We start from the raw sequence: 22,319 nt of genomic DNA, 5'->3' as shown, positions 1-22,319 counted from the left end.
AAAGTATGTATGTATGTATTTGTTGCTATTCACTGCTCTGGCTTTAGCTGGCAAGAAATTAATTTTGTTAGTTTTCTAGCGCTGATCATGACCTATCCCAAATTCATATATCAAGAATGCATTTTGTGTACTGAGGTTGGCTACGTAAAAATTATGTATTTTTAAGTCGATGCGAATATTTACATAATTTCTTTAAATTAAATTAATATTATTTTTATTCTCCAATTAAAAAATAAAGGAGTGCTAAAAAATACAATTACATTTCAAGTCGACTTGAAGGTCATATTTAGTTATGAGCCCATTATATTTATAATGGCCTCCTCGCGGTGTTCCCTGCGTACTTTGTTCTTTATAATTCGAACAAAAAATAATAAAATAAAAAAAAAAAATACAAATTAATTAAATGTATTTTAGAAAACAACAAATTTCCACTTTTATTTCCTTCATTTATTTTGAATTACCTAAAAATAATAATAATTTCATTAATAATTTCAAATATAAAAAATTACATAAATATTTGCATCGACTTAAAAATACAAATTTTTTTGTACGGAGCCAACCTCAGTACACGAAATGCATTCATAAGTATTTCAACTGAAACTTTGGGTAGGTCGTGATCTGCGCTAAAAAACTAAGCAAATTGTTTCTCTGCCAGCCAGAGACTTTGCCAGAGCAGTGGATGACAACACATTCAAATATGATACATAGCAGCATAACAGTATATTCACACGCAGACAAACATAATTGCTTGCACGGCCCTCACCGAGCCGAAGCTGAGACCAAATTCTATTTTTAGCTTTTTCGTTCTCTCGGCTGTGAGAGCGCAATGCTACAGATTTCGTTTTCGTTCTCAATTTTCAAAAAATCAAGCTGCATAGTAGCATTTTGTTATATGGCGTTACTCATCTTAGTGTTTATATTGTCTTTGGTTCAGGGTATCCCCATGTCGGAAGCTCCCGACTAGAACCTCTTGTTTTGTTTTAGACTAGCAAGTTACGTAAATTTTGATTCAGAGATGGCTTTACGGAAAAACAAACGCCTATGCCTTTTGGGGCTATAAGTCGGGTAACTAGGTTAATATTTTGAGATCTCAGGTATACCTTTCATTTATTGCACCAACAACAGGTGATTATAGAAAAGGTTTCCCAGAAAATACAGAGACTTAAATGTTGTATTTATCACTAGTGTATATCTATACATCTTTAGAGCTGATGTGGGGGTCAAATATTTTTAATGAGAGTAATGCATTACATATAAATGAGCAGCTGGTGATGTATATTTTACCGGAACTTGTTAGCAAATCATACAACCCAGTTTGATTCCAGAATACATTACCATTGTTGGTTCACCGTACTCGCAATTAATGCAATCGTACTTATAAAAATCGATTCTAATTGAAGCTTACTCCTACACATGTTTACCCTTCTTTACAAATTGCTACATTATGGGCCTATCGTGTCTAGTGCAAGAGGTTCTGCGTAAATTATGAAGGTCGTCACCATATAAAGCCGATAGAGTTTTCATTATGCCGCATTTAACTTCGACGTAAAGAATGTCCATGGCGATATTTTCCTTGCACGCTTTTGACAAGGCTCTACGCTTAAATTCAAAGCTACAGTGGCAAGCTGATTTTTTTCTCAGATTACCATAATATAGAGCTGCCAGCAAAAACATATCCAGTATAAGATTAACAAAAAAGTAAGACATTCAAATGACTTTTGCACCCTCTGTAGTGCTGCTGTTGGTTCGCCGTTGTAACATAGTCGATTCTTTATGCCTGGCCATAAGCTTACCATTAAGATCCCTTCTCCGTAGTGCCAATTTTTTTTCACGCAAAATGTCTAATCTCGATGCTTGTTACTATTAAATAAATACGTTTCTATGAAATACGACTAACATATTTGGTTTCTAGGAACCGAAATATCAAGCGAGATAAGCGCCCGATCAAATCCAACAACAACAATAAATATTTGTTATCAATAATGAAAAAAACCTAATATCAAATATCCTGAACCATCTACGAAAACCAGAATCAGTTTTTTACGAATAATTTGGTGACTCCAGCTCTTAAATCCTAAGATATATGCTCAAGCAAACTACTTTTTTTTATCGACTTGTATTGATTGCTTGAAACCGGATCTGCACATCGAAAATTCTGAACAAATATGCGGTTACTAAAAAGATTTACGCTGAAAACTTGATTCGCTAGCAGTTTCATATAAACGGGCAGCTGCACAAACTGACGAACGATCAGCGGTTTTGAGATGCTACCTTCTGCCTGTTATATAAATTTTGTCAAAATCCATTTATACATATTTTATTCATTTACTACGGGTTCACGATATAAATAGAATGGGAGTTAGCGATAATTACTACATTTTCTTCTGTTTTGCTTAATGTTGTTATTAATGCTGTCTTATTTATTCTTGGCAGTCCCAAGCAGCTGATTTATTAGCGTAGCGGGATGTTGCCAAACTGAGAGTGACCGACCAACGCAAAGATGTGACACATATTTTGCATTTTAATATAATTAGAAAAAACGAGTTGTTCTTTACTTTCTTTTGTGCAATTAAAGCGAAACAATTTATGGGAAGAAAATAATAAGAACAGCAAGAGTTGTAATTAATCTGTTTATCATCGCTTGTTATGGAGCTAAACTTACCAGCTCACATTTCCATTGGCCTCAGATCGATCAGAGACCTAGTGTGCGCACCGTTTTTAAAAAAAATAAATATATATTTTTCAGATTTCTGGTCCAAAGTCGACTTCGTTTTTGTTTCGAGATTTTATTATTTGTTCTGAGAGCAAGAGAGTAAGAAATCCATATCACTTGTGTGATAGAACTGCATCGCGGTTTTTATTTTGGCTCCCTAGCTGCTGCAGGCAATGAGAGGTCAACAGCCATTTAGCAATCCAAACCCGAAATCATAAACACGAGTACTGCGCGTCAGACGAGTGTCAATAATAAAATTTAAACAGCTCATTCACACACATTTGTGTATGTAAAGTGCGCAACTTTCATAAAGCCCAAAAACTTCGAATCAAAGTGTGCATAAAATAGGCAGAACCACAAATGTATAAATGCTTCTGTCCATAAACAAAATTGTGTAATTGTGAGTGCCATGGCCGGCACAAAAAGTTACCAAAACTTAGGTTGACTTACAATAACAAGCTGAATTGCAACAATTGCGCTTCGACGTGCAAACTCTTTCATTATTTTATAGTACTCATCGTTTCAAAAGAAATGCCTCCGAAATAATGACTCCGAAATTTCAGAAAAACTCAATTTGTACGCATTGTTCCTAATGTGAACTCTTGCATTATATTATTATTATTAAAACGGCCTATAGGTATAATGAGAGAGCAGCGAGAGCATTGAGCGTAAGCGAAAGCAGTATACTGTAGTCGGCGCGAAAAAAAAAATGCGTTGCCGTTCTAACACACAATTCATATGAACTCCAAAAGTGAATGGCTACCAATTTTTCTTCTAGCTGTCCCATCTAAATGTTATATGGTTACTGGTCGTAAGCACTGTCTTCGGTAATTTCTTTTGTTGCCAGACTGGCGCGTTCCACACCATTTTGTTGCGGAGGGTACGCCGACAGGTTTCTTGATATTTCATTTGTTTGTAAAGAACCCTAAAAAGTTCAAAACCGCTTAAGTTTCTTAAATGTTTGACACTCACGCAGATGTTTGTCTTTCTACAAATTTTCCTTTCAAGAAATATATTCCGTCAATAATCTTCGAATCAAAAAGACCGCATACATCTTTATAAACTAAATTCAAAAATCCCTTCACGTGGCTTTTAGTTAAGATTAAGTGCTCGTAAGCATTGTTCATCATGAACATCTTGCAAGGATGAAGTTTCCTGCACATTAATTCTTTCTACTCTCAAAAGTAAAAATTGGCCTTTAATTTGGAACGCAAAGCATATTAACATATTAGCTTTGTTTCGAGTATGCACATATATTAGGCATCTGATTCAGCAGATCTGTGCAAAATTTAAATATATTTTTGTATCTCATTCTCCAAAATCCACATAGAACGCTGATGCTTGCTATGTACATTGCATTTAGTGAGCCAAACTTTTCTGCCTTGCTCACATTGAGAGGGTGTGAGAAATGTGAGATCTTCTGCTCGGGTCCACATACTAAAGACATCATGTAACTTAGTCCATGCTCCTTGTGGGGTTTTATTTTTCATACGAAATACGAACGAACTTTACAATTCATAGGAATCCAAATTTTATTAAATCATTTTAACTCAATAATCTTTTTTTTTTAACGGCTGGCATATTGACATGACCATATAATTAAATTTAAAATTATTTAATGTAGACAATATATTTTATTTCTTAAGTAGATTTGGAATTATATCAGTTTTAAGAGTGAAAATAATGTGCTTCCAATATGCAATTATTATATAAAGTTATTCTTATAATTTTTTAGATTTGGAAAAATTGTACAAATTTGAAGAAATAACTTTTTATCAAATGCTTATTGTTTTATTAATAAGATAAATTACAGAATCTGTTTACATGATCTAGGTTTCGGCTGTTATAAAGGTTTAATTGCATTATGTCATTAAATAATGAAATTATACGTATTTACATTTGGTATGTACAAACATGTATATGTGTAGTCTAACTTATCTGATATTTTTGATAATTTACTAAGCGTACAAAAACCCACACGAAGTCTGTAAGCAAATGTATTTCAATTATGTATATGTATAGCTCAATATGAGAATTATAATGTTTTTGCCGAGCTAAGACTTCCATATGTAAATTACCCTAACCCCAATTTATAATAGTTCATAAGCTACTCATTAATAAAAAAATAATAAAAATATACATATATATATATTTAAGTATATATATTTCACAATTATCAACCTTATATTCTGATCCTTAAAAATGTTGCATGTTCCTGAAAAGGCCTACCGGCTCGAAGTTAAGTACCAAAAAATAACCTATATTTTGAAGCAGTTCGGTATAAATAGGGATAACTTGCTTGTATTTTGTTTCTTTGACAGTTGCTAAGAGCATCCATAAGAATTTTCAAAATTTCTGTAGGTTGTATATTTTTAGTCTGAGCAGGCTATGCTTGTTGAGCAATTTATCAATTTCCAAAACTATAATTTAGGCGTAGGCGGGATATTTTTTACTTTGCTGCGTGATCTGTTACTACAGAGTTTCGAAACATCGACCTGATTTTGTAAAAATCAAATGCTGTAAAACATATAAAAAAAAACTTTGGACTAAAATCGGTCTTATTGGTTTGATAAATATCAATGTTTTCTTACATCGTTTATATGGATTAGTCTGTTGTACTAACCAAAAAACATATAGATAAGACACGCAGTACAATTAATTGAAGTAGTACAAGACATTGAAAATTGTTGACATCTCGTCCAAAGGCGTCTTCGGTTTTGTTTGGGTTCGAGACACGCTCGCATGCTCAGACGGCAAGAGAGTAGGAGTACATTTGATTTGTGTGCTAGAACGGCATCATTGTCTTTTATTTCGCTTTCACTTAATTAGTTTCATGATGATTTTCCCACTACAGAAAAATGTTTTGGCGGACTCAGTGCTTTCTCATTATATTTAAAAATTGCTTAAAAGCAAAAAAGCACACAAATTCATTTATTTTCTCAAATGTCGGAGGCATTTCTTCCCTTTTGAATGAACAAGTAATATGAATTAATGAAAGGGTTTGCCACGTCGATGCGAAATTCTTGAATTTTAGCTCGTTATCGATGGTAAGGGTATCTAAGCAGAGGTATACGTACATTTAACATTTTTTGTAGTTGCCGTGCACGTACACTTACACAATTTATACGTTTATGTGCCTGTTGGGTTGCCTGCCTGCCCGATACAATTCGGAAAGATTTAAAGTTTATTTTAAAAAATATCGACTTAAAATGCAGGAGTTTCGCATACACGTGGCAAACCCTTCCATTATTTTATACTACTCGTTCTTTTGAAAGGGAAGAAATGCCTCCGACATTTCGAAAAAAATGGAATTTGTGCGCATTGTTGCTTGTGCGGACTCATAAACGGTCCGTAACATAATGATAGAGAATTGAGAGCACTGAGATCAGCGATGCCCTTCTAGTACACAAATGATATGGATCAGAGTAAGCCACAGCAGTTTCCTGTAGTGGGAGCAAGATAAAAGACAGCAGTGCCGGTCTGCCACACAAATCAGATGTATTTTTTACTCTCTTGCAGACTGAGCATGGCAGCGTGTCTCGAACCCGAACCAAGACGAAGACGACTTTGGAGCAGATGTCAACAATTTTGAATGTCCACATTAATTGTACTGCATGTCTTATCTATATGGGATTTGGTTAGTGTGTGTAGTGACTATTAACGCATACTTTAAATTTAATGAATTTAATGAATAAAAAATGAATGCAAAACAAATTATTAATTTTATTTGCTTTTATACTTTGTTATTAGGTTTTGTGAAATACCCGTTTAGCTGTCTGTCCGTCTATCCATTTGATCTCAGTTCAGTCGGTTTAGTCTTTTTATATATCCCCCAGATTCATAACTAGAGTCATAAAATTTAAATAATTTTTCATACTCTGAGAAATACATTTTATTCCATTTCTTTGAAGTAACAGTCTTAGAGTCCCCAACATTCAACCAGACTTTTCGACTGATTCAATCTGGTATTAAGCAAAGTTCAAGTATTACCACTAACCATACAACATATAGATAGAACAGATAGTAGAAACACATGTGGCCATGCATTTTATTTTATTTCTGGTCTAACTCGACTTCGTTTTTGTTCGGGTCCGAGACTCGCTCACTTGCTCAGAAAGCAAGAGAGTAAGATATACATATGAATTGTGTGGTAAAACGGCATCGCTGTTTATTATTTCACTCCCACTACAGGAAATTTCTTTGGCTTACTCTCAGTGCTCCCAATGCTCTCTCATTATGTCAAGGGATTGTTTAAATGTATGTGTCCGCTTGTACTAGTCGCGCAAACTCAATTTTTCTCAAATTGTGATCGCATTTTTTCCCCTTTGTAATATGAGATAATCAGAAGGTTTGCAACAAGGGTAAGGGTACCTAAGCGTTGGCATGGTATTAAACATTTCTGTGACTTGTGCGTGCATGGCACACTTGCACAATTTTGTATATGGATAGCATTTATGCATTTGTGTGCCTGTTGGTTGTCTGACTGTCCGATGCAAATTTGACAAGATTTGAAGTTTTTCAGATTTCCGAATTTCGAGCTCTACACACACACACACAAATGTGTGTGAAAGAGCAGATCATTGGTGCAAAAGAAAATGTTTAATTATTTCATATTACTCGTCCGAAATATGAGAAAAAGTTGAATTTGTACGCATTGCTCCTTGTGCAGACACATACATTGAAATGATCCATACACATGAAGATAGAGAGAAAGCATTGAGAGTACCGAGAGTAAGCCAAAGTAGCTTCCTGTAGTCGGTCAACCAGAAAAATCCATTGAGTAATAAATAGATACAGCGCTGAAAGGTCATTCCGGTATTTTATTATCGTTGTAATTCTGAACCAAGCTTGATAAGGTCGGCCCGCAAACGAAAAATCAAACTCAAAATGTAAGGCTCATTTACCATAGGAAGCAACAACAAATTAGCTGCAAAACAGCAGTTTATATGACACCCCATTCTTTTCGAAGTCTGTTTTGAGCGCTGAAATACTGACGCAAGATTTCGAGGACATAGGTAAATCCGTGCAAAGAAAAGTGTATACGATATAAGAAGGTTGTGGTATTAGGTTACAGAACTTATTACTAGTTAAAGTATCCAATTTTGAGAAATGGTCAAAAAAATTAAAAATTTTAAAAATCTGCCGGGCTGCTCACTAGTTGAAAGCGAGTGGAGGAGAAGAAGGCATTACTTTGTGAGTTAAGAAGCTAAGAACATACGCTGCAGCCCCAAACCAAAAGAGGATAGCAAGGACAGATTTTGTAGTGTGTTTTTTTTTATTGTCGAGTCCTTTGTTTTGATTATCTTTGTTGTTGGCTATTTTGAAAAATGTTCTGAAGTTGTTTTCGATTTGTTGAGCTCGGTCTGCCGTATTAGCTGACAACCGGGTGTTATGATTGCAACCTCGGTATCTTTCTTCTGATTTTTTGATTAAAAAAAACTTTTGATCCAAATGCCCTCTCCGTATATTCATTACTCAATGACAAAAATCATATGTATTTCTTACTTTCTTAGACTCTGAGCAAGTGAGCGAGTCTCGGACCCAAACAAAAACCAGAAATCAAAAAAATGCATGGCCACATGCGTGTCTTCTAGATGTTCTATCCATATGTTGTATGGTTAGTTGTATTACGCAATCGGCTGCATCCGACTGCAACGATCTTACTTGTTAAGTATAATTTTTTACACAAAAAATGTATATATATATTTACAATATACATACAAATCAGCAAGTATTACATAAAAAATAATATATTGGTAACAGGAGCTGTGTTAAAAATATATGTTTTTCAGTGCTGATGGTCATTATGAAGTGACACTTATGACAAAAGCAATAGTCTATAGTAATGGATTGGTGATTTGGCAACCACCTGCCGTCTATAAATCGTCTTGTTCAATCGATGTTGAATATTTTCCATATGACGTGCAGACGTGCATCTTAAAATTAGGAAGTTGGACCTATGATGGTTTTAAGGTGCTAATCAAATCTTTTTAAATCAAAATCATTTGAAATATTTTTTGTTATGTTACATCTCTTACACGTCAATATGCAATCACAAATAAGCTTAATGGCATATACTTACTTGTAAATTGAACAATACATTCAAATTAAATGTATGATTTTAAAGCTTTACAATTCTGACGTAGAATTGCTGTTTAACTAGAGTACGCGCTAAAAAGTAAGCCTGAAATATATTTTCGGAGAGTATTTAAATAACTAGTTTGAATTGAATATTCAATGACATTGAGCATGTTTTATGCATTCGACGAACATTCTTAGAATAATGCATGAGCTACGAAACCATATTAATTATTGTTTTTTTCGGAGACTTGTTAATATTAATGTTAATTTTACTTTTTTTTACAAGAAAATTAATAAATAATGTAACGTATGAAGTAAAATAATAAAAACTATCTTCTTTGCTCGATTGTGTCTAGCATGTAGTTACTGGCGTGACAATACTCAATTTTAACATGTTATTTCTGCAAATTTCGCCCATTTCATTTATTTGCATATCGGAATCGGTAGGAGGAATGGGCTTTTGTAGGAAAAAAAAACTTATAATTTTCACTACATATCGGCCAATCTAAGGTCAACTACAGTATTTAATATTTAAAATTGCCTATTAACATTTATTATTTTTACTTACTCCAATCAATAAAACTAAAATTACATTCACATTTTTACTCAGAAAGTTTTTCCAACAATATACTGCTATGGCGCTCTGTTCAAAATTGTTTGCTACTGGCATTTCATCTCTTTTTGCCCTTAACCAAATTTACACTTGACGTCAACATTCTTTTATTATTAAGTACGCTGATCTGCGCCAACAACATAAATAGGACTTACATTTTTGATACTTATGAAAAGTGCTCATTACTTTTTGGGGTATTTAGACACCTATATATTCTAAGTCAGCATCAATAGTCGATTCTAGTCATGTTTTCCATCATGTTTTCATGTTGTCCGTCCATCCGTTTTTTTGAACACGTCGATCTCGAAAGCTACAAGAAAAAAAGCTAAGTATATATACCTCCCGGACAGCAGGCATCAATGCAGAACGCAGAGGGTGAGCGAAAGAAAGTATGCAGCAGAGTGCAGTCAGCGCGCAAGCATTATTGGCTCTAGGATGTAGTTAAAACTATTATATTTTGCTGATGGCCGCTACGTAGCCTTCGGCGTTAGTTACTTGAACAAACTTTATTCGTTATCAACTTGTTATAAATAAATGTTTTCTTTTCCTGTTTTACATATATTCAATTTGAGTTTTCGTTTTTCTTATCGTTTACTTTAACTTTGCGTGTCAAGCCCGGTTATTAGGGTGCTGGCTGTCCTTATTATAGAGAGGCGCCTCTAAGGCGTTACCCCATGTCCTTTCAACAAGGTGAATCATTTTAATCCCTTACAGTATGCCCTCAATCCCTTTAATTGTAAATAATGCTCACTGTAACTATCATATAAGCTACAAAACCATCACTAAACCTTTTTTAGTCTTTTAGCCTCTGTCCACTGGCTGAGGAAATTTAACATTTTCAAGTTTCACTTATTGATGTTCCACCGGTTGTCGGTAACATGTTAGCTGATCGAGTTGCTTTAATTTACATAGGCGCCGTAAAGTTTTTCTTCCAAAACTAACATAATGCGACCTCGAAGTAAGGTCTCCATTCTACACTTCGATATGTTTAAATGCTTAAAACTGTGGGATTAGCACAATTTTTATATGTCTTATTTAAAATTGAAGCTTGCGCTCGTTAAAATATCAGCTGCTTATTGTTATGATACTTTCACAGTTTTCACAACATCGATAGAAATCACGACTTGTTCGGGCCGAATTTTTACTTTTTCAAAAATGTGAAATTTTTGAAAAATGTTTGAAAGGTGTTTCTTGAGGGGAACCGTGCAGGCTGCACTTTACACAGTTTGCAAAAATGTGACTTCTTAGAAATATGTATGAAATGTGTTCAGTGGACAGCGGCTATTATGCTTGGAACAGCTCAGAATTTCGCAGATAATAAAACAAAGTAAATCTCACAACAACAAAATTTTTAATTATTATTTTGTTCTTAAATCAAAATTAAAACTTCTCACTCACTCACTAATTATACTTTTGTAATGACTATATAAACATTATCTATTATTAATTATGCTATCTACTCACTTTCATGTTGGCGCATGTTGCAGTCTCAGCTGTGATCTTATTGAAAGTTACCGCGCTCTTCACATCCGGCGCTACACTGAACTATCCAACCTTTGCATCGTCAAATTAACAGCATCACTTTTTCGCTTGTTCCGAACAATCATTGCCACGCGATAAATATTTATTTGTTTCACATTTAAGTTTTATCTCTAACCAAACAACATAAAGACTGGACATCACATACAAACAACGTTGTTACAAAAAGTATCGGAGGCATCTGGTCTAAAATCGCGAGTAAGGGAGTAAGATGTACATTTGATGTATTTTTGAACCGTTTACTCTACAGGAAAGTGCTTGGCGCACGCTCTTCCATATGATTTGTGCGATAGAACGGCAACGCTGGTAACTTTTATCTCGCTCGCACTTGCTCTCAGCTCTTAATGCTCCCTCTATGTTTAGAGATCGTTTAAATGTGTGTGTGTGTATTTGTCCGACAAGCAAAACTGCGCACAAATTCAATTTTTCTCAAATGCTGAGGCATTTCTACCCTTTTGAAGGCACGGCAAATATGAAATAGAGAAAGGGTTTGCCACGTCGATGCGAAATTCTTGCATTTTAGCTCGCTAGCGTTGGTAAGGGTACCCAAACGTTGCCATGTGTGCATTTAAAATATTTTGGACTCGCTATTCACGCATACTTGTATATTTTGTATATGAATAGAAGCATTTATGCGCTTGTGTGCCTGTTGCTTGCCTGCCTGCCTGTCCCCGATTTTCCCCGACTTTCTCTATTTCATATTTGCCGTGCCTTTAAAAGGGTAGAAATGCCTCAGCATTTGAGAAAAATTGAATTTGTGCGCAGTTTTGCTTGTCGGACAAATACACACACACACATTTAAACGATCCCTAAACATAGAGAGAGCATTAAGAGCTGAGAGCAAGTGCGAGCGAGATAAAAGTTAACAGCGTTGCCGTTCTATCGCACAAATCATATGGAAGAGAGTGCGCCAAGCACTTTCCTGTAGAGTAAACGGTTCAAAAATACATCATATGTATATCTTACTCCCTTACTCGCAAGTTTGGACCAGATGCCTCCGATACATTTTGTGCCTATTTTCCGGTACTCATGTCTAGTCTATATGTTGTTTGGTTAGTGGTTTGATAAACTAGGAATAGCGATTTCACACATGCCACACTGACTCAAAATTGATTCTTCTTATCTCATGTTCTATCGATATATCGCGAGTTTAATGGCTGTATTCTAATTGCTTGCTTATCCTAAATGATTATAAATTTTATCACTTTCATTTTCTTTCCAAATTCCAAATAATTTGTAAATGTAATATGGTATATACATACATAATAAATAATAAACAAACTGGAGCCAGTATAAAAAAAAAAATAAAACAGAAAAAAGTTTGTTCTTCGCGCTTGTCTGCTTGGGCACTTGAGAACTAACCATACAACATATAGATGGGACGCATATAGAAACTCATTTTGCCATTCATTTGTTTGATTTCTGGTCAAACGCAACTTCGTTTTTGTTCGGGTCCGAGACTCGCTCACTTGCTCAGAAAGCAAAAGATTAAGAAATATATATGATTTGTGTTTTAGAACGGTATCGTTGTTTTTTATTTCGTTCCCATTACAGGAAAGGGCTTTGGCTTACTCTAATTCATATCATTAATATGATATAACGACATCCCTCTTTTTTATGTGCTTCCCACTACAGAACACGGCTTTGGCTTCCTCTCTTAATGCTTAATCTTTAGGATATCGTCTGCACCATATAAGGAAGCCCCAAACTAACCGTAGATTTGGTTCGGCCTGCGGCGTGGTTACCAACCAATGCGGCTTTGAGGGTTTTGCATAATTATTGGGAACACTGAGATTAGAAATGGTACTAGCCTGTTGTTCACAAGAGTTCACAACCACGGTTGTTCATTTAAAAAGACTTCAACTTTTATTGAAGTTAACCTGAAAATTATAATTGTGAATCCTAACTAAACAGAGCATACGTTTGGTGACTTGGACTGACGCTCACAGAATTCAACATGTGTCGCAAATTCCGCTGCTAGTAAACTAGCAAATTCAAAAGCTCAATAGTATTACAAATACAAGGAAGTAACATAACCTAAGGTGACAAGACTTAAAGCTTGAGCGATTACTCTTCATGGTAAGTTGTAGCCCAAACATTCATCAGCCTTTGATAATAACAGCATTCATCATCAAAACTTTCGTCCACTAGCTTTCAGTGTCTCCTGCTTGGTACTCTAACTTGAACTTAAAATATAAGATTACAATTTAACATTTGAGTAAGGTGTCATTACCAAGTCAATTCATTTATATTGGTAATGAACAGAGGTTTGTTGCTCGCCGTTTGATAACACCACTGCTTGTTTTAAGAGTCACAACTCTATCTAATCCATCTGCTCTAGAATGACTGTTTTTAATTCGACCCAAAGGCCATCGATGCAAAGAAAATAACACCATGAATCCAACATCTAGGTATCTCTTCATCTGCAACTATTTTGGTCTTCTCTGCAACCGTATCAAATATTCAGACTTCCACCTTCTTCTCACTTCCAGTAAGCAAGTGACCGGGTGTTAACACCATCAAATCTTTGTGATCATGTTCTAACACTCTCGACATTTTTTTTTTGCAAAAGTAAACACTCTATTTCCAATGGTTCTCTTGAGATGATACTTAATGGACTTATCCCCTGAGCTGATGGAGGACCAAAATTCAAAGATATTCTAAAATATTTAAGCGATCAATCTTGAAATGTACGAAAATTATGCATCCCTTCAGCTAATAGTTTTTTGTTGGCTCCAACATAATTTGTACCACTATATACTATAAATGTCAGTACATAGTCTGCCTATGAATCGATGTAATGCTCCTAAAAATGCATTTGACGTTAAATCTGCAACTGGCTCCATACGTATGGCCTTGGTTTCCAAACATATAAACACGGCAACGTATCCCTTTTGGGCTAGATGTTCTGTTCCTTTTGGTGACGAAATATTAATAGGTCGAGAATTGTCAACTCCAACAGACGAGGGCAGCACACGCACCGCTCGTAAATTTCCCAACTCAACCCCAACCCAACTCTGAGGTATAATTTTAAGACATTAAACATCATTATATATACCAAAACGTACGCCCATTAATGATCCAAAATGTCTTGCTTATTTAATTGAGCGTGATCGAGGAGCCTTGATGCAGGGTACAAGCAAAGACAATATAAACACTAAGATGAGTAACGCCAATACATTTAAAAGCGACGCAAACGTTTCAAGTCTGAGCTTTCATCTGGCCTTACCCACTTCGCACGACATCCCTGCCGAATGGCTACTCGCTTTCCAAAAGCAAGACGAAAAAATTCCGAGGTCGCAGGTTGCTGATGCTGAAACAAGTAACGAAGTTAGGCTGCCTTCAGCGAAAAACTTTTAACTTCACGATCGACGCAAATTACTTTTCCTTCATCTATGAAATGCATGCTTTATTTAAATTATACATTACCCTAGATAATAACGCGAAATTTTAAGGGAACATTTTAAAATAACATAATTTTTTTACAAAGCGCATCTTGTGCAATAACTATGTTATGGAAATAAGCACACATCGATTGATTTCACTGAGAAAATATATAATAATTTTTGTGCCAGCCAAAGCCAGAGCAGTGAATAACAATAAGTTCAAATATGCTGTACGCACACACTGGTATGATCTTGCTTGCACGGTCTTCATAGAGCCTACTCTGAGTACATTCTATTATTAGCTTTTCGGCCTTTTGGCTGGAGAGCACAATGATACGGTTTTCGTTTTCGCTCTCAATTTTAAAAAAATCAAGATGCATATTAGCATATTGTGTTATGGCATTATTCATCTTAGTGCTTATATTTTTTTGGTTCAAGCATGACCATAATTTACGGCAAGTTTCAAGAAATAATGTTAATAGAGTAATATATAATAATGCTTTCCAATCACTGGCAAAAAGGCATCGCGCTTCCTGTGAGATGTAAGACGCGCTCTTGCAAATCAAAATATGGACTGAGAGGTAAACTGCTATTCCTTGGGACCGATTTGCCATTAGAGAGTGCATTCCATTCCCTTTTAAAAAGTTTTTCTTCACCAATCTTATTATATATCTTCAGTGGTTCATACTTTGATAGCTCAGTATATTTTATTTATTTTATACTACTATATACTATACTATACTATTAAAAACTATTTTATTTTTTTGCGCAATTCCCGATGCAATGAACTGCATCCCACCTCCGGCCCAACCGATCGAGGGGCGCAGTGGTAATCCATATGTCGCGAAGTAGAAAACGAATACAAACTACGACATTAGCTAAGGCTATCTACTTGCTAAATATAAGACTTTCTAAGCGGAAGAAAATACCCTCGAATGCTTGTTGTAATTATCACAGAGAACCCTGAAAGATTCATGCAAGCCATAGTTAGTTGAGCAAAATTGAAGCGAAAGGGGGTAAAAATTACGTGTTAGTCTGGTAGAGAAAGATAAATTTAATTAAATAGTCAACATAGATGAGCTAATTTCACCAGTAATAAGTTTATGCATAATATTACGATTATTTAAGGATGGAAAATCCATCATCAGAAGTCCGCTTCAGTCACTGGAACCGCACACGAGGATGCCAATTTAAAGCACGAAGGGCCCATAACTATTCTGGCCTTATTGACCACTGAGAGTCGAATTTAAGTTTATGAGCAAGAATTACAGCTAGAACAATGCCTTTATTGCAAGTAATCTTGTGCACTCTCGAGTGGAAAGCTTTCACAGATGTAAGAAGCCAATTGGGGTGAGCTTCTTAAGAAAGTCATTACCTTACATTTGGAGCAGCTTAAATTTAGTAGGTTGGCTAGACACCAAGCCTGAAACGCATCAATGTCAGCTATATGCATGTCATAATTTATGCTATGCACCAGCATACATTAATTGAAACTCGAGAATGAAACATTATCGAGGGAAGGTAATTGAAGATAAGCGTAAAAGTAAAAGTAGAGGAAGACCGGAGGTCACCAGAATACGTTTAGAAGACGAATTTCTTAAAATAACCTTTTGGGTACTGTTACTCAGATATTTTGAAATCCAGTTGAAGAGATTGACGGGGAAGCCGATAGGCATAACTAATGAAGTTAGTGGTTGTAGATCTGCGCTTCACGAACCCATGCTGGAAATGAGAAATAATAAAACTACATAGATGTTGCAGTTGAAATGTTTTGATTCTCTCAAAAACCTTAGGTATAGCGGATAATTTGGAAATACCTCTATAGTTTTCAATATCGGACTAGCTCTCTTCCAAAAAGATAGTGTTTACGGAGAATTCAAAAGTTTTAAAACAGGTTTACATAGTGGTGCAGCAGAGTACCTGAGCACACAAGCAGGAACATGGTTAGGTGAGTAAGTCGACTTGATTGTGTTAAGGTCGCTGAGATGTGAGCTTTTCATAATAATGGGATTTAATATGCAGTTTTCCCGATTTAACTGATAAGTATAAGTCTGATTTTTGTTTTACCTAGACGAGATAGTTTTATAGAAGTTTGCGAAAGCTAAAGTGTATGCGCAACAGGTGGTAGTAATATCGGACTCCGATTTTTCTTTTTGGCCTTATATTCTTTGACTATTAGGTGTTCTGGTCAAAACTCCTTAGAACAAATGTCAATGAATATTTCCGGCGGAACACTTATTTTAAAGTGTGAAATAGCCCTTTAATAAAAAACTTAAATTTTTTACCGTAATACCTGCGGCTTGAATTTTTGCTTGTTACATCATCTGCTCAGAAATAAGATTTAGAAATAAAAATATGTTTCTTCGGCGGAGCACACAATAAAGGCGTAGGCGCCATAGGTGGTACAGTGGGAACACTATCAGCTGTGGTCTCTAACGCAGCCGCCGGATGATGTAAACTTAATTGTTGCTGTCGCTCCTTCGGAACCTCTATGACAGCAGATGGCACGGATAATTCAACTGGTATTTCTCGTATAGATGTCCTCATTTCGGGACAGAGCTAGTGTCTACGGCAGAGCTCCTAGCTACCAGAGTAGCAAAACAGACGAGCTGTTGTGTGATCGGGGTAGTAGGCTACTGAATTGCAGCTGGAGGCTCACCGGACTTTTTACGCCTTGGAGACTCATCCAACAGTTTTGGGCTGTTAAATTGTGTATCCAGGGCTGTGAGCTGATCGTTTAGTTGTGAAAAACAACTATCAGACTCCTTAACCCATTCCTGGTCTAAACGCCCGCATTTCACCATCAATCTTCCTTCACGACTCGCAACGAGTAAACCATTTCGCTTGGCTTTCCGAAATTTGCTTTTGGCAAGTTTTTTTTAAACCAGACAATTTTATGATCTATTTATATGGGTCTCTAATGTAACAACGGAGCCAAATGAAAAAAATAATGTTATTTAGATTGATAGAGTATACAACACCAACATGTGGCGGAAAGTAGAAAAGGATCAAAGCACAAGTTTACAAAAGGTGAGAGAGAGCGGGAGTGAGTAACATATTTGTGGATTCATTGCATGCTAATGATATCTTGCTTACCAAGGCAATGTACAGTTAAACATATACAACAAACAACAACAAGCAGCTTACCCACAAAAAAATAGCGCAAGCGCACAAAACGAAATGCAAAAGAACATAAATTCAAAAGTAACTATTTTCACATGCTAAATACGGAAGGCAACATGCATGCACCCGCGATAAAAGTAAAAATAATACCTTGAAGGCAAACACAAAAATGGAATATTTTAAATAGAGATATTAAAAGACCGGTGGTTTATATTAAGTCAAAAACTCTGTTTAAGATACTTATGAATTTTTGCAATTTCAAGAGTAGCTCACTACACAGGTCTGGGTATGATTTATTGTGGCTTAACAGGCCGGACACAATAATCGAATAACTTCACAACTGTTGACAGAACTGACCGTTTTGTGCGTAAGCCCACTAATACTTTATTCTTCCTCAACGGGGCTCCAGTCTCTACCTAACGTGCGACCTGTGTCCTCGCCTTCAAGGTGCAACAATCCCTTTGATTCTCGAAACTCGATACTTATTTTCTAACAATTTTGGGCAATTGCCAACAATCTGCCAACTTTCTCAACTCAAATCTGATATTGCGTAACATACCAATTACTTGAGTCTGGATAACTTCCGCCTCTGCAACACTATCCGCCACAGAAAATATGTAGTCAACATATCTGATGTTTCGCCATATCCATTGCCAATGGAAATATCTGTGTTTTGTCCACAGCTAACTGTTGCACGACTTGCACACCTAAATAGGGTGTTGAGCATGCATACTGCTCCATATGATTGTTTTTACGGGGTTAACATTTTTTCTATTACAGCCATAAACACGAATCTAAGGCCTCTCCAATTGAAAATAACTCCATGAGCTCCTACTTGATTGCACGTTTTAACCCTTTCCATTTGGCCCAGCTCTAAATACTCATTAATTATTATTAATGGTGTGATTTGGAGTCTGCTCGCAAGCGCCTGTCCAGATATTGCAAATGAGACAAAAAAAAGGGAAACGTAATAAGTATATATATTCCGAAAGATAACAACACCTCTTCTCCGCTGAGAGCTTTTGAGGCTTATAGCCGAAATGCTCTAGCTGAAAAAACTTGCGTAAAACAGTGTTGAGCTGGTCAGTTGCATCATGACTGTGTACCTTCAATATGTGAAAAGATTCGTATTTTAACTCAATTTCTTCAGACGCTTCGGTATTCTTTCATTCTCTAAAACGCTCATTTGTATATACACCATGATCCTCATCAGTTGTTTTTGTTCGGCTGCACTCTCTGAAATGAACGATGCTTGGGAGCCCTGATATGAGAAAGCTCGAAACTGCTAGGGTAGCCATCTTTGGACTCAATAAGTAAGTTTGCTGTTTGTAACAAGACCTCCTATTTTAAAGGACCTCATCTTTTTCGTTGATTAAATTTGTAGTCACTAACAGGGCACTTGCGTCTGTCTTACTTGGGATGCCGCATCTATGTCCACGCTATGGTGCTGCTCAGTGGACTTTGCACAATTTCGCGACCTCCCACATGTGGCTGCTTTACGGTTCGGACTAAGGCAGCTGCTAGATCTGGCGACGACGTTAATAAACGCGCGCAATTTATTTCCAATTGCTTATTTTTATACCCTGAACCCATTAAAAATGGGTATAAGGGTATATTGTATTTGTGGAAGGTCCAAATGTGTGTAACAGGCAGAAGGAAGCATCTCCGACCCAATAGAGTGAATTCTTGATCAGCATCAATAACCGAGTCGATCTAGCCATGTCCGTCTGTCTGTCCGTCCGTCCGTCCGTATGTATGAACGCAAGGATCTCAGAACCTATAAGAGCTAGAGACATTAGATGTAGGAAAAAAGAGAAATTTTAGATGTAGGTGCTCCTAGTTCCCGCGCAGATCGAGTTTGTTTCCGATAATCGATAAATTACTCCGTCTCTAAGCAATCGATAAAATTCGATAGAAATTGATATCGATATTGTCTGGTTACGCAGCCAAAACAACTGGAGCGACCTCGCAACTGATAAGAGCAGCATCTTAATTTTATCTTATAATACTCGCTCTGCAAAGCAAGTTCCTAAATTTCGCTCTTAAGAATTCATTTACATAGAGCTGCCGCTCTTCGCTGTAATGATCGTTTTATTGCCCTAGTTTTACTTATGCGAAGGCCTCGATGCTGCGCATCGAGTTAGTTAAGTTCGTTCGCTTCATGCATTTGGTACGCATCGGCCACTTGCATTACTCAAATTTATAACTAATAATTGTCTCTTCGCTAAAATTGACACGTACTAATTCGGGTTCGCTTGCCTATATACAAACTATTGTTCTTAAATAATAAGCACAGACCAATTCGGGTCTGCCTGCTTCTCGTAACTTTAAGAAATATAAAACAATTTTGAACACAAAAAATAAATAGTTAATTACTTCTATTTGTGAAAGCTATTGAAAAAGCTCAATAGCGCAACATTTGGTGACCCCGACGTGATTTTTTTTTGTTGTTGTAAGATTATTTGCTTTACATTAAAGCAATAATCTTAAAGGGCACCACCTGGCATTTAGTTTTGTGCACTTTATATACATACAACTTATCGCCGTCGCTTTGCCTACTCTCTCGGTCGCTTAAAGTCTCTGCTCATTCGTACGGTACTTATGTAAAAGCTATTGCCGTTGCTTCATTACATAGCTTGACACTTGCGTTCGCCGAAGTTCTTATTGTACAACTATTGTTTTTTGAACGGTTTGCATGTACTAGCGATCACCGTTGATAGTTACTCAGCTAGTTTCGCACGCGCTTTCTATCGCGCTTCTAATGGCAACCGAAAATAATGCATCTAGTGCAGTGCCCTCTGCAAACAGGGTGACCTTTCTGAAGCGCAAAGCCATTTCAATTTATGACAGTTTGCAAACACTTCGAAATGCTCTAACTAATTCGCCACTTAGTGCAATTGATGAGTGCGGTCTTAGTGTTAGGTTGAAGCAAATCGAGCGGCTTCTGTACTCATTTGATATTACTCACACTAGCCTCGAAGAACTAGACTTTGATGAAATCGTTAACCAACTGCGTGAGGACTTCGACGAGTTAGCAGTTTCTATGGAAATTTCGGTTCGGAGTGAAATTGCGAAACGTGTCTCAATATTGCTCTGCTCAACATTTCACGACCAATCTGTGCTGCCCTCGCAGACAGTTAGAGCTAAGGTACCGCCAACACTACCCTCAATAAAGTTGCCTACGTTCAGTGGTGGTTACACAGAATGGGCCGACTCTTATTCTATGTTCACAACCGTCATAGAAAATCATCCTGATCTAGCAGATATCGAAAAGCTGCAGCATCTTCGATCGTGCCTGAAGGATACAGCGCTGGACGCGACTCGATCATTGGAAATAACAAACGATAATTATGCCATAGCACTTAATTTATTGGAGAAAAGGTTTAATAATAGACGTTTCGTTTTTCAGGCACACATACTTGAGATATTACGGCTCAAGAGGGTGGCAGGTGGATCGGCCGTGTCGCTAAGGGAGTTATCCGACCAATTCAACGCACATTTTCTCGCGTTAAAGAGCATGGGCAACTCCAAACAAATCGCTGGATGCATCATTGTGCAGATTATTTTACAAAAGCTGGACCCAATATCACAAGCCAAATGGGAAGAAAGGCTAGCGTCGTTCGTTAATTTAATACCATCGTGGGAGCATATGGCTACGTTTCTGGAGCAGAGATGCCGAACAATGGAAACCGTAAATTTTGCTATGGCAAGCTATGCCCCTAGCCATCAGGTGGGAAAAACTAGAGCAATTAACACCAGTAGATCGTCATTTATCGCCACTAATCACGACGCCCCTGTCTGCGTCTTTTGTGACAGCCCTGGTCATAGTATATATAATTGTTCTCGATTTGGAAAGTTGACCCCTGCATTACGGCTTAGGGAGGCAAAACGAGTTGCATTGTGCTTCAATTGCCTAAAGAAAGGTCATCAATTGCGATCATGAAGCTCTGGATGATGTCGGACCTGCGGGGCGAAACATCATTCTCTGCTGCATTTAAACAATTCCGTATCTCCGTCTGGTCAGCTGACTGAGCCTGCAAATTCATCGCCGATAGCCCATGCCTCTTTCGCTAAGTCATCGCCATCTACCTCCACATCTCTTGTTGCCCAGTATTTCAGTAGTGATGTTGTCGTCTTGGCTACGGCTATGATCTTTGTAAGAAATCGCTCCGGCACTTTGATACCTTGTCGTGCCCTCTCAGCTTCTCGTTTTGAAACAGAAGGAAACACGGTCACTATCACAATACAGTCTCAAGTCTCTGAATACTCAACATGCCTTACAGCTCTGGTAGCGCCTAACATAACTGATAGTCGACCGAGTTTTACTATCAACACGACGAATTGAAACATTCCCGCTAACATAAAACTTGCAAATCCGTCTTTCTTTACACCTCAACGCGTGGACTTGGAGCTAGCCTGTTTTACGACCTTCTCAGTGTCGGCCAGATAAGGCTTCTCCCAGGACTACCGTGTCTTCAAAAAACACGGCTTGGTTGGGTAGTTTCTGGAGGCGGACCCCGCTTGAGTGGTTCTATGTTAATGGCAAAGCATAGTGCGGGCAAACTTGAGTCAAGTTCTGAAGAACGTGCTAATGAATTGGTTCGAAGATTTTGGGAGATAGAATCCTGCTTGTAAAGTACACCTACCACTCCAAAGGAAGAAAACATCTGTGAAGAACATTTCGTAAAGACTCATATCAGTGGCCAATATTCAGTTCGTTTACCCTTCAAGCGAAGTTTGGAATGTCTGGGGACGTCATACCAACAAGCCTTTCGTCGGTTCCTGACCCTGGAACGCAAACTACAAAATCGTCCAGATCTGAAGATTCAATATTCAAACTTTCTATAGGAATATTTGGATCTTG

At 37.0% G+C, this 22,319-nt stretch overlaps 1 protein-coding gene and 1 long non-coding RNA gene across 14 annotated transcripts in view; one reads left to right on the top strand and one right to left on the bottom strand.

The window, feature by feature from the left end:
- Positions 1-2,677, bottom strand: part of LOC26530478 (uncharacterized) — a 28,988-nt gene extending 26,311 nt beyond the window's left edge. For both annotated transcript variants that reach the window (XR_004305330.2, XR_004305331.2), the window contains exon 1: positions 2,663-2,677. This is a non-coding gene — a long non-coding RNA (uncharacterized lncRNA). The remainder of the gene's footprint in view (positions 1-2,662) is intronic.
- Positions 1-22,319, top strand: part of nAChRalpha4 (nicotinic acetylcholine receptor alpha4) — a 366,112-nt gene that overhangs the window by 175,017 nt on the left and 168,776 nt on the right. The window contains exon 5 of one of the 12 annotated variants that reach the window (XM_070210818.1): positions 8,506-8,686. The exons of the other annotated variants lie outside the window; for them this stretch is intronic. Coding sequence (XP_070066919.1) covers positions 8,506-8,686 — 181 coding nt within the window. The remainder of the gene's footprint in view (positions 1-8,505; positions 8,687-22,319) is intronic. 12 annotated transcript variants of the gene reach the window in all.

Source organism: Drosophila virilis, unplaced genomic scaffold (genome assembly GCF_030788295.1).
Source record: "Drosophila virilis strain 15010-1051.87 unplaced genomic scaffold, Dvir_AGI_RSII-ME tig00001170, whole genome shotgun sequence".
Taxonomy (NCBI): Eukaryota; Metazoa; Arthropoda; class Insecta; order Diptera; family Drosophilidae; genus Drosophila; species Drosophila virilis.
This window is presented reverse-complemented; position numbering and strand designations above follow the sequence as displayed.